Source organism: Martes martes (assembly GCF_963455335.1).
Source record: "Martes martes genome assembly, chromosome: 1".
NCBI lineage: Eukaryota > Metazoa > Chordata > Mammalia > Carnivora > Mustelidae > Martes > Martes martes.
In genome coordinates, this window is record NC_137888.1 from 125037878 (window position 1) to 125051310 (window position 13433).

Below are 13433 nucleotides of genomic sequence, written 5' to 3' on the forward strand. Positions count from 1 at the left end.
TCTGGTAGCTTGCATTTTTGTTTTCATTCATCTCAAAGTATTTTTTTTTATTTCCCTTGTGATGTATTCTTTTATCTTTTGGTTGTTAGGAGTATTTTGTTTAATTTCCACATACTTGTGAATTTCCAAATTTTACTTCCATTATTGATTTTTAATTTCATTCCACTGTGGTTAGTGATCATACTTTGTATAATTTCAGTCCTTTAAAATTCATTGAGGCTTGTTTTACAGACCAACATATGGTGTATTCTAGAGAATGTTCTATGTATACTTGAGGAGAATTTGCATTCTTGCGCTGGTGTTGGGTGGTGTTGAGATAGCTGTTAGGTCACGTGGCTTATAGGGTTTTTTTTTTTTTTTTAGTAGTGTTTTAAAAAAAAAAAATAGTGTTTTTCAAGTCTTCTATTTCTTTGTTGATGTTTTGCCTAGTTGTTCTGTCCATTATTTAAAGTGGGGTATTGGAGTCTCCCCAACTATTATTGCTGAATTGTTATTTTTCCTTTCAGTTTTGTCACTTTTTACTTCATGTATTTTAGAGCTAGGTATACATGTTTATCACTGTTACATCTTCCTGATGGATTGACTCTTAGATATCATTATAAAATATCCTTCTCTGTCTGTAGTAACTTTTGTCTTACAATCTGTTTTGTCTGATACTATTATAACTACTCCAGCTGTATTTTAGTTATTGTTTGCATGGTATACCTTTTTTCTATCCTTTCACTTTCTGCCTTTTTTATCTTTGAACCTAAAGTGTGTTTCTTAGAGATGACATGTAGTTGGATCATGTTTTGTTTATAAGAAATGGATGTTTTCTAGTGTAACATTTTACTTTCTTCAGAAATACTTAATTATACATTTTTAGTTATTTCCTTAGTGTTTTTTTTTTGTAGGCCTTAAAATATGCATCTTACCAAAATTTCTTCAAATTTATTCTAAGGAAATATGAAAACTTTACTCCTATGTAGCTCCATTTATATTCTCCCCATTTGGTGCCATTATTGTTACACATACTGCATCTAAATATGTTACAACCCAACAATACATTATTATAATTATTACTTGATGTAATTTTATGTCTTTTAAATACCCTTAGAGGGGAAATGGAGCCTTATATATTTATTATAGAGGTTTTTTTTTTTTAATTTTTTATTTCTTTTCAGCATAAGAGTATTCATTGTTTTTTCACCACACCCAGTGCTCCATGCAATCCGTGCCCTCCCTAATACCCACCACCTGGTTCCCCCAACCTCCCACCCCCTGTAGAGTTTGTTTTAATAGCCTTATTTACCATTTCTGGTTCTCTTCATTTCTTCCTGTGGATTGAAAAATACCATCTGGCATCATTTCCTTACACTAATAAATCTTTACTTCCACCTACTTCTTTTGTTTTATTATCATATATATATATATATATGTATGTATGTATAATTTATTTATTTATTTACTTACATACTTACTTACTTATTTTTTTGACAGACAGAGATCACAAGTAGGCAGAGAGGCAGGCAGAGAGAGAGGAAGGGAAGCAGGCTCCCCGCCAAGCAGAGAGCCCGATGTGGGGCTCCATCCCAGGACTCTCGGATTGTGACCCAAGCCGAAAGCAGAGGCTTTAACCCACTGAGCCACCCAGGCGTCCCATATTATCAAATATATTATATTTCTATCTTATTGACACAACAGTACAGTAATATGCATTGTTTTTATACAATTGCTGTTTAAATCAGTTAAAAAAATATATATATATGCAGTTATATTGTTTTTTCTAATTACCTAGTAATTACCTTTTAGCTCTCTTTGTTTCTTCATGTGTAGATTATTCTCTGGCATCATTTGCTTTCAGCATGAAGAACATCTTTTATTATTTCTTGTAAGGGAGGTCAGCCAGCAACAAATTATTTTTATTCCATCTGGGAGTGTGTTTATTTTATATTTAGCTTTGGAATATACTTTTGCTAGATATAACATTCTTGTTTGATAATGTGTTATTTTCAGTACATTGATTGTGTTATCCCACTGCCTGCACCTCCATTGTGTCTAATGAGAAGTCATTGGAGTTTAAACTTAATGGAGCTCCTTTGTATATAATGAGTTACTTTCTCTTCTCTCAAGATTTTTTCTGTCTTTGGCTTTTAGCTAAAATTTTGCCTGTGATGCATCTGGGTATGGATCTTTCTGCATTTATTTGCTTGGACTTTGTTGAGCCTTGAGAATTTGTAGATTAATTTTTTTCATCAAATTTGGAAGCAATTAACCATTATTTCCCTAAATTTATTTCTACTCCTTCTCCTGGTACTCTCATTACACCTACTAGTGCACTTAATGATATCCCACATTTCTGTGATGCTCTGTTCAGTTTTCTTTATTCTTTTTTTCTCTGCTCTTCAGAATCCATAATCTCTGATATATTTTCGAGATTAATGATTCTTCTGCCAGCTCAAATCTGTTGAGCCCCTGTCTCCACAGGGGCTCAATTTTTGTTATTGTGCTTTCCAGCTGCAGAATTTCCATCGGTTCTTTTTAAATCATTTCTTTCTTTTTTTAAGATGTATTTATTTATTTATTTATTTGAGAGAGGGCTGGGGAGAGACTGAAGGAGAGGGAGAAATAATCCCAGGGAGACTCCCTGCTAAGCACAGACCCACCCACCCCCAACACAGGGGCTCAGACCCTGATATGACGACCTGAGCCAAAACCCAAGAGTTGGATGTTCAACTCACTGAGCCACCCAGGCACCCCTATCATTTCTTTTTATTCATATTCTCTATTTTCAGAGGTAGTGACATCATATTTTTTCATTCTTTATATATATATTTTTAGGTCTTTGAACATTTTTTAATAATAGCTTTGCAGTATTTGTGGGCCACTGTTTTTATTGCTCACTTTTTTACTGCTGTATGTAGGTCACATTTCCCTGTTTCTTTGCATGTCTCATAATTTTTTGTTGAAACTAAACAGTATAGGTAATAATGTTGCATATATGATACATTGTAAAATAACTTAGCTACTCTTGATACTGATTCACTACACCCCTATATATTCATTTTGTTTGGTCATTTATTTAGCGTCTTGGATGAACAAACTCTGTGAAGTCTGTTTCTCTTGGAGTATGTAGCCTCTGCTTTCCCTACTCAGATTTTTCCCCCTTTTGTTTTTTTATCTTTTGGCTTGAATACCTAGGAGTCACCCCTGTATCAGCCTTAAACTCATTAATCAAAGATTGTGCTTATACCTCCTTGGCCATTTAGATTTTTACTTATTACTATTTGATGTGTGTGTGGCTTGAAGGCTGCTATCACAGTACAGGAGGTTTACTTTGTCCCACAATCAGCCAGAGGACTAGCAGCTTGGAAGTTCCCTCTCTGATTGCTCCTGAGAAGGGCAGCTTTGGTTATGTGCAGTTTTCCAGACTAACAGAAGTATGTGATTTAGTTTAATTTAATTCAGTTTGATTTTATTTGATTTAGCTTAATTTTTAAAGAAGTTTTGGTTCATGCCAAAATTGAGGGAAAGGTACAGAGAATCCCATATATATCCCCCTGCCCTTATACATGCATAGTCTCCCCATTATCAGCATCTACCATCAAAGTGATACAGTTGTTATAATTGATGAACGTACCTTGACATACCATAATCACCAAAGTTATATTATAGTTCACTCTTGATGTTGTACATTCTGTGGGTTTAGACAGATGTATAATGACATCCATCTAAATTGGTATCATACAGAGTATTTTTTTCACTTCCCTAAAAATCCTGTGTTCTGCTTGTTCATCCTTCCTCTCCTTCCCCAACCCCTAGCAACCACTGATCATTTCACTGTTTCCATAGTTTTGCCTTTTCCGGAATGTTATATAGTTGGAATCATAGGGTATGTAGCCTTTTCAGATAATCTTCTGTCACTTAGTAATATGCATTTAAAGTTCTTCTGTGTCTTTTCATTGCTTGATTGCTCATTTCTTCTTCATGTTGAGTAATATTCCATTGTGTAGAAATACCACAAATGATTTAGCCATTCACCTACTAAAGGACATCTTGGTTGCTTCCTAGTTTTAGCAGTTACGAATAAAAGTGCTATAAACATTCCTGCATAAGTAATTGTGAGGACTTAAATTGTTAAGTCTTTGGGTAAATACTAAGGTGTGCGATTGCTGGGATCACATGGTAGGAGTATGTTTAGTTTTTAAGAAATTGCCTAACTGTCTTCCCAAGTTGCTATACCATTTTCTGTTCCCACCAGTAATGTATGAGAGTTTCTGTTCTGCATCCTCACCAGGATTTGGTGTTGTCAGTGTTCTGGATTTTGGCCATTCTAATAGGTGCATAGTGGTATCTCATTTTAATTTGCATTTCCCTGATGACATATGATGTGATGCATCTTTTCATGCTTATTTGCCATCTGTATATTTTCTTTGGTGGGATGTCTATATAGATCTGAAGCCCATTTTTTAATCAGGTTGTTTGTTTTCTTATAGTTGAGTTTTAAGAGTTCTTTGATTAAGTTAGATTGCAGTTCCTTTAGGAGATGTATATTTTGCAAATATTTTCTCCCAGTCTCTTCTTACTCTCTAGACAGTGTCTTTCGCAGAGCAGAAGTTTTTAATTTTAATGAATTCTGCCTCAACAATTATTATTCCAGGGACCTTGCCTTTGGTGTTGTATCTAAAAAGGTCATTGCCATATCCTGGTTTTTCCTCTGTATTATTTTCTAGGAGTTTTATATTTTACATTTAGGTCTGTGATCTATTTTGAGTTGATTTTTGTGAAAGATCAGGGTCTGTGTCTTAGATTAATTTATTTGCATATGGATATCCAGTTGTTCCAGCACTACTTATTGAAGAGACTGTCTTTGCTCCTTTGTCGAGGATCAGTTGACTATATTTGAGTCTATTTCTGGGCTCTCTTTTCTGTTCCATTGGTCTACGTGTCTGATCACTTGACAGTACCACACTGTCTTAATTACTATAGACTTTTCTTTATTTTTCCAGCCTTACTGAGATAAATTTGACGTATAGTATTGTGTGTTTAAGATGTACAGTGTGTGATGATTTGATATACATGTATATTGCAAAATGATTATACTGTAGCTTTTTTTTTTTTTAAGATTTTATTTATTTATTTGACACACACAGAGAGATCACAAGTAGGCAGAGAGGCAGGCAGAAGCAGGCTCCCTGCTGAGCAGAGAGCCCGATGCGGGACTCGATCCCAGGACCCTGAGATCATGACCTGCTTCAAAGACAGAGGCTTAACCCACTGAGCCACCCAGGCACCCCATACTGTAGCTTTATAAATAAAATTTTCTAGTTGGATAGTGTCAGTCCTCCAACTTTGTTTTTCTCCTTCGGTATTGTATTGGCTATTCTGGGTCTTCTGCCTTTGTTTATAAACCTTAAAATCCACTTGTCACTATCTACAAAATAACTTGTTGAGATCTTGGTTGGAATTGCATTGAATATAGATCAAGTCAGAAAGAACTGACTTAGCAATACTGTCTTTGTAAGCATGAACGTGGAATATGTCTCCATGTATTTAGTTCTTTCATTTCATTCATCAGAACTTTGTAGTTTTCCTCATATATAGATCTTGTATATTTTTTGTCAGATTTACACCTTAATTCATTTTAAAGGGTGCAAATGTAAATGACATTGTTTTGAATTTCAAATTCCACTTGTAATTTTGTATCCTGCAAACTTGGTACAATTCCATGTTCGTTCCAAAAGAGATTTTTCTGTCAATTCTTTAGGATTTTCTACATAGATAATCATGTCATCTGCAAACAGTAACAATGATTTCTTCCTTCCCAATCTCTGTACTTTTTATTTCCTTTTTTGTCTCATTGAATTAACTAAAATTCCCAGTACAGTATTGAAAAGAAGTGGTGAGCAGGGACATTCTTGCCTTATATCTGATTTGTTGGGTTATCTTCAGGTTTTTCACCATTAAGTATGTTAGCTGTACAGTTTTTTGTAGATGGTCTTTATCAGATTAAAAAAATACCCTTTTATTTCTAGTTTGAGTTTTTATCAAGAATAAGTGTTAGATTTTGTCAAATGCTTTTTCTATATTTATTGATGTGATACTTGATTTTTCTTTTTTAGGCTGTTGTTGTGATGGAATATATTAATTAATTTTCAGATGTTGAACCAGCCCTGCATACCTGGGTTACATCCCACTCGATCATGCTGTATATACTTCTTTTTCTATTTTTCTAATATTTTGTTGAGGATTTTTGCTTTATATTCATGAATTATTAGTCTGTAGTTTTTTTACAATCTTTCTGTCTGGTTTTGGTATTGGGGTATTACTGGCCTTATAGAATGATGTAGAAAGTATTGCTTCTCCTTCTATCCTCTGAAAGAAATTGTAGAGAATTGATAGCTTTCTTCCTTAAATAACCAGTTAACTCATTTGAGCCTGGTGCTTCCTGTTTTGGAAGGTTATTATTTATTGAATCAATTTATTTAATAGATACAGGCCTCTTCAGATTGTTTCTTCTTCTGGGAGATTTGACAGTTTGTGTTTAAAGGAATTGGTCTCTTTCACCGGGATTATCAAGTACGTGGGCATAAAGTTGTTTATAGTATTCCTTTATTTTCCTATTAATGTCCATAGGATCTGTAATGATGTGTTCTCTTTAATTTCTGATATTAATAATTTGTATCCTCTGTTCCCCCAACCCCTGCTCCCCTTAGGCTGGCTAGAAACTAATCAATTTTATTGTTCTTTTCAAAGAACCAGCTTTTAATTTTGCTGATTTTCTATATTGCTTTCTGTTTTTAATTTCATCGATTTCTACTCTAATTTTTATTTTTTCCTTTCACTTTGGATTTAATTTGGTCATCTTTTTCTAGTTTTCTAAGGTGGAAGCCTAGATTGTTGATTTTGGATCTTCTTTTCTGATTTGTGCATTCAATGCTGTAACTTCCTTCTAACCAGTGCTCTTACTGCATTGCACAAATTTTGATGTGCTGTTTTCATTTAGTTCAAGATACTTTTAAATTTCCCTTGGGAGTTCTTCTTTGTCTCATGTGTTTAAAGCATATTATTTAATCTCTGTGTATCTTTCTGATAATGATTTCTGATTAAATTTCTAATTAATCTTAATTTAAGAGCAGACATTGTATGATTTCTCTAGTTTTAAATTTGTTAAGATGTGTTTTATTACCTAGAATGTGAACTCTTGACGTTACAGGTGAGCTTGAGAAAAATATATATTTTGATTTTGGATGAAGTCAGTCTGTAGATACTAATTCTATCCAGTTGATTGATGCTGTGGTTGAGTTCAGCTATGTCCTTACTGATTTTCTGGCTGCTGAATCTGTCCATTTTTTTAAAGATTTTATTTATTTATTGGAGAGAGAGAGTGAGTGAGAGAGAGCACAAGCCTCGCGGGGTCTGGAGGGGAGGCAGAGGGAGAAGCAGACCGCTCGATGTGGGACTCAATCCTAGGACCCTGATACCATGACTTGAGCAGAAGGCAGATGCCTAACCAAATGAGCCACCAGGCACCCCTGAATCTGTCCATTTCTGATACAGGGATGTTGAAGTCTCCCAACTAATTATAGTTTCTATTTGCAGCTAGTTTTTGCTTCATACAGTTTGATGCTCTGTTGTAAGGGACATACATGGCAAGGATTATTATGTTTCTTGGAGAATTGGCCCCTGTATGATTGTGTAATGCCCTTCTTTATTCCTGATAACTTTCCTTACTTTAAAGTCTGCTCTGTCTGAAATTGATGTAATTACTCCTGCTTTCTTTTGATAACTTTTACCATCTATTTATTCACTTTTAGTTTATATGTGTCTTTACACTTCAAGTGGATTTCTTATAGACAGCCATCCTTGGGTCTTGTTTTTTGATCCACTCTGGCAATCTTTTACTTGGTACCATTGATGTTCAAATTGATTATTGATGTAGTTGGATTAATACCTACCATATTCCTTACTGTTTCTGTTTGTTGCCCTCGTTCTTTGCTTTTATTTTGTCTTCCACTCTTTTTTCTGCCTTATAAAAAAAGTTTTAATTGAGCATTTTATGAACCATTTGCTCTTTTTTCTTAGCATATTGTTACTCTTTTTTTAAGTGGTTGCCTTAGAGTTTGCAATATATATTTACAGCTAATCCAAGTCCGTATTTAAATAATACTGTATCACTTCACAGGTATGAGTACCTTATAATAACAAGTATGAGTACCTTATAACAAACTAATCCCAGTTTATCGCTCCTTCTCTTGCATCATTGGTGTCATTTATTTCACTTATATATGAACATATATAATCAAATAGATATATGCATATATGTGATATATATATATCAGCATACATAATCAGATACATTGTTGGTATTATTTTGAACAAAAATTTGTTTTGCCAGATCAATTAAGAAAAATTAAAGTTTTTCTTTTACTTATTCCTTCTTCAGTGCTTTTTTTTTTTTTTTTAAGATTTTATTTATTTATTTGACAGAGATCACAAGTAGGCAGAGAGGCAGGCGGGAGGCTGCCCACTGAGCAGAGAGCCCAATGTGGGCCCAATGTGGGCCTCAATCCCAGGACCCTGAGATCATGACCTGAGCCGAAAGCAGAGGCTTAACACACTGAGCCACCCAGGCACCCTTTAGTGCTCTTCTTACTTTATGTAGATTCACATCTCTGACGTATATTATTTTCCTTCTCTCTAAAGTACTTCTTTTTAACGATTTTATTTATTTATTTGAGATAGAGTGCAGGTGTGGGGGAAGGGGCAGAGGGAGAGGGTGAGGGAGAGCATTTCAAGCAGACTCCATGCAGTGCATAGAGCCCAACACGGGGCTCAGTCTCCGATCCTGAGATCATGACCTGAGCCAAAACCAGGAGTCAGATACTTAACTGAACCACCACCCAGGCACCCCTCTAAAGCACTTCTGCAAAAATTCTCTCAATTTTTAGTCTGAGAAAGTCTTTATTTTTCCTTCACTTTTGAAGGATAATTTTGCAGCACACAGAATTCTAGTCTGGGGGTGGGGGGTTCTCTTAACACTTTACTCCACTCTCTTCTTGCTTGCGTGGTGTTTTGAGAAGTTAGACATAATTCTTACCATTATTCCTCTATAGATAAAGTATTTTCCCCCTCTGGCTTCTTTCAAGATTTTTTTCCTTCATCTTGGGTTTTTTGTAGTTTGAAAATAATGTGCTTAAATGTAGCTCTTTTGTCATTTTATCCTGCTTGGTGTTCTCTGAGTTTCCTGAATCTATGGTTTGGTATCTGATGTTAATTTGGGAAAATTCTCTATCATTTCTGTTTTAAATTATTGTTATTATTGTCTCATTTCTCCTTCTCATATTTCCATTATATTAACACCTTTTGTAGTTGTATTATAGTCAGATATTGTTTTTTCTCTGTCTACAATCTCTTTGCCTTTTTTTTTTTTTTAAAGATTTTGTTTATTTATTTGACAGGGAGAGAGCTCACAAGTAGGCAGAGAGGCAGGCAGAGAGAGAGGGAAGCAGGCTCCCTGCTAAGCAGAGAGCCCAATGCGCGGGGCTCAATCCCAGGACCCCGAGATCATGACCTGAGCCGAAGGCAGAGGCTTAACCCACTGAGCCACCCAGGTGCCCCAACAATCTCTTTGCTTTTCAATTTGGATTTCAATCAAGGATTCTCTTGCTGTGTCCCCTAGAGCAGAGATTTTTTTCCTCATCTGAGTCCAGTCTACTAATAAGCTCATCAGAAGCATTCTTTATTTCTTTTACAGTTTTTATCTCTAGCATTTCTTTTTGGTTCTTAGGATTTCCATCTATCTGCTTTCGTTGCTCATCTGTTCTTGTGTGCTGTCTACTTTTTCCATTAGAGCCCTTATCATATTGGTCATAATTGTTTTATTTTTTAAGATTTTATTTATTTATTTGTCAGAGAGAGACAGCACACAAGCCGGGGGAGTGGCAGGCAGTGGGAGAAGCAGGCTCCTTGCCTGCCAAGTGGGGCTCAATCCCAGGACCTGGGATCATAATCTGAGCTGAAGGCAGACACTTAACTGACTGAGCCACCCAGGTGTCCTGACCATAGTTGTTTTAAATTGCCAGTCTGGTAATTCTGATATTTCTGTCATGTCTGATTCTAATGTTTGCTCTGTCCTCACATTGTGTTTTTGCCTTTTGGTATGCCTTACAACTTTTTCTTGATAACCAAACACGATGTACTAGATAGAAGGAACTGCTGTAAATTACCTTTAGTATTATGGTGATGAGGTATGGGAGGAGGGGAAGCATTCTGTAGTCCTATAATTATAGGTCTCAGTCTTTTAATGAGTCCATGCCTCTGGATTGTAAACTTCCCAAGTGTTTCTCAGTTGTTTTCTTTACCCATGGTTGGGACAAAATGGGTAGAGTGGGCTGGAGTTGGGTATTTCTCTTACCTCGGATGGATTAGGTTCTGATAATATCCCAGCAAGTTGTGCTCTGCTTAACCAGTTTCTCCTGAGGAGAGGCTTTGTTAAGAATAATATACTCTGGCAGATTTCGGAATGGTTCCTTTTCCTCCCCCTCTGCCAATAGCACAGGGGAGTTTGCGCTAATATTTGCTGTGAAAACCCAGTTGAGCTTCTGGAGGTAAATCTCACAATATTATGGAGAGGTCCCCCTATGACTGGGTCCTTCTGAGTTTTGAACTCTCAGATCGGTCACAGTGAACTTCCAACAATTTGTGAATTATGGCTTAGGTTTTCCTACCCCAGCAATGGTTCTCAAGGTGGTTTTTGCTTCTGAGTCTGCTCCAATAAACTGTTCTCCTGTGTCTCCCAATCTTGGGGACAGCTGTTTTCCTCTCTATGGATCCAGGAAGTTGTTGATTTTTTTTTAGTCTGTTGAGCTCTTTATTTGTTAGGATGCAGCAACAACTTCCAAGCTCCTCACGGGTAGAACTGGAAACCAGTCTACTGTGATTTTATATTTAAGCTTTCTAGAAGTTGCTCTTGGGTCGGAGCAGCTTATTTTTTAACCAGTGTTTGCCTAGAGGTTGTACTTAAGCCCCTTGTGCCAGTGAGGCTTCCTCCCTGTGTTGATAGATCAGTGTAGAGCTTGGTGAATGATAACAAAATGCCCTCATCCCCTGTTCTTTTTGCCCATGAGTGGATGCAACTTAAGCATATGTGAGGAGCCTTGCCAACTTGTATGAACATCTGTGATCCCAGGAGGGCTCTTCTTAGCTGTCTTTCCCCCCTGTTCTGTTAAATTTCTGTCTGCTCTATTCTTCTTTGGTTGCTGGGCAGAACTTTTATGCCACTGAACAGGATCTGGGTGGGACAGCATCCGTCTGCTCCCAGAGTAACACCCCTTTATTGTGAGCAGGGGGCCACGGGTAACCCATAGTTTTCAGCTTGTCCCTCCAGGTGGTCTTAGCCTGCTGTGCCTGGGAGAGAGTTACTACCTGACAAGTAGGGGATGGTGAAGAAGGGAGCTTTCTTCCTCCCAGCTACTGTCCAGAATAGAGATTCTGCAACCCACCAATGGCCTGCCTCTTCCAAGGTAGCTCTAGATGGGGAGCTAGAGAAGGAGGAAGCCCCCATCTTATCCATGTCTGCCCAGAATAGAGGTCCTAGAGTAGCAGTGGTGGGGGAGAGGGGACAGGGAAAAGGATCAGGTCATGGTTCAAATGCTACAAACTCTCACTGTTTTACTGAGATTTAGATTTTCTTGAATAAATGTTTCTCCATTTGCTGTATGCCCTTAGGACAATTTCTGAAGACTTTAAATGATTGTCTTTTATCAGTTTTACCAGTTAAAAAGTTGTTATGCCAAGCTCCTCCCTTCACCATTATAGAAATCCTGCCCTGGTTTGAACACTTGAAAAGAAAATTCAATAACCTTTTGAGCTAAACTTCTGATTTTTTTTTTGAACATTGATATAGGAAGCAACACACACACTCACACACGCACACAGGCTTAGTAATACATTCACCTATTTAAAAGCATTTCAGGGCTTGCTTCAGCAGCACATAGACTAAAATCAGAACAATAATAAGCATTCTAGAAATATGTGAAGCAAAACCTTATATTCTCCTCCCTCTTTTTCCAAAGGTAATCACTGTTAACAGTATAATGTGTGTCCTAGGGGATTCTTCAGAACTTTCAGAGAGAGCGCCTTACTTTATGAAACAAGTAAGTGATACATGAAGTGCTTCCATGAAAATCACTGTTCTCCTCTATTGTGTTTCTAGTCATTCATACCTAGAGAAGTTCCTTACGGAGCAGATGATGGAAAGGAGAGAAGATGTATGGCTTCCACTCATTTCCTATAGAAATTCGCTAGTCACTGGAGGTGAAGATGATAGAATGTCTGTGAACAGTGGAAGTAGCAGCAGTAAAACATCCTCAGTAAGGAATAAGAAAGGACGACCCCCACTTCACAAAAAACGCGTAGAAGGTAAGTCTGCCTTTACCTTATGAGACAAGTAGTTTGCTTACTATTGCAGAGGTAAAGTGGCAAATCTGTTGAAGCAGGGTAGTACTGTTAATTTCCTTGTAGATTTGACACATACGGAGAGGTTAAGGCAAAGAGGTTGGAGTAGAAAAAGAAAAGAAAAGGGTCAAAGAAAAAGAAGTTGGAAGAGCATGAAACACAGAGGAAGATGGTGCAGAGAAAAAGAAGAAACAGTTATAAAGGTTTATAAAATTGATCCCCATACATTAAAATTTAAAATAAGGTAGTCATAATGTCAATTATCAAAATTCATCCTAATGTAGAAAAAATTCTGATAAATTGAAGGTAGACCTCTGCAGCAGACTGAATATACCAAAACAACTTTCCATTTCTACCCCATGGATGGATAATTCATTTTTGTGCAATAAAATAATGATAGCCAACTCTGATTTTAGAACCCCCATGGACTGTGGGAACCAGGGAGTTGAACTGCCATGAAAATGTGATCACTGGTAGTTAACTCATGTATCCAAAAGACTAAAAATTGCTTTATTAGAGCATTACTCTTAAACTAAAACAACTCAGGGGCGCCTGGGTGGCTCAGTGGGTTAAAACCTCTGCCTTCAGCTCAGGTCATGGTCTCAGGGTTCTGGGATCGAGTCCTACATCGGGCTCTCTGCTCAGCAGGGAGCCTGCTTCCTCCTCTCTCTCTGCCTGCCTCTCTGCCTACCTGTGATCTCTCTCTGTCAAATAAATAAATAAAATCTTTAAAAAAAAAAAAAAAAAAAACTAAAACAACTCAAAGTAAAAATGCTTATTTCCTCAAATAACCTTCCCCCATCTCCATGCTTTTCCTAATAAATATTCTCCAGACCAAGAGAGAGGAAAGCAATGATCTGAATCCTGCTCCTCTACTCCTTTTTACAACTTTCTATTTCCCTTTCAGAATCTCACCTCCGCTGCCTAAGAACCTGTAGCAAAATTAATTAGAATTTAAATCTGTTTCTGACATCATTGGGGAGGCAGTACTAACT

At 36.8% G+C, this 13433-nt stretch overlaps 2 protein-coding genes across 2 annotated transcripts in view; one reads left to right on the forward strand and one right to left on the reverse strand.

The window, feature by feature from the left end:
- The window catches only part of STAG1 (STAG1 cohesin complex component), a 421265-nt gene that overhangs the window by 398352 nt on the left and 9480 nt on the right, over positions 1-13433 (forward strand). The window contains exon 29 of the mRNA XM_080804269.1: positions 12197-12402. Within this exon, the coding sequence (XP_080660395.1) occupies positions 12197-12402 (206 nt within the window). The remainder of the gene's footprint in view (positions 1-12196; positions 12403-13433) is intronic.
- The window catches only part of PCCB (propionyl-CoA carboxylase subunit beta), a 156355-nt gene that overhangs the window by 23469 nt on the left and 119453 nt on the right, over positions 1-13433 (reverse strand). The window lies entirely within an intron of this gene.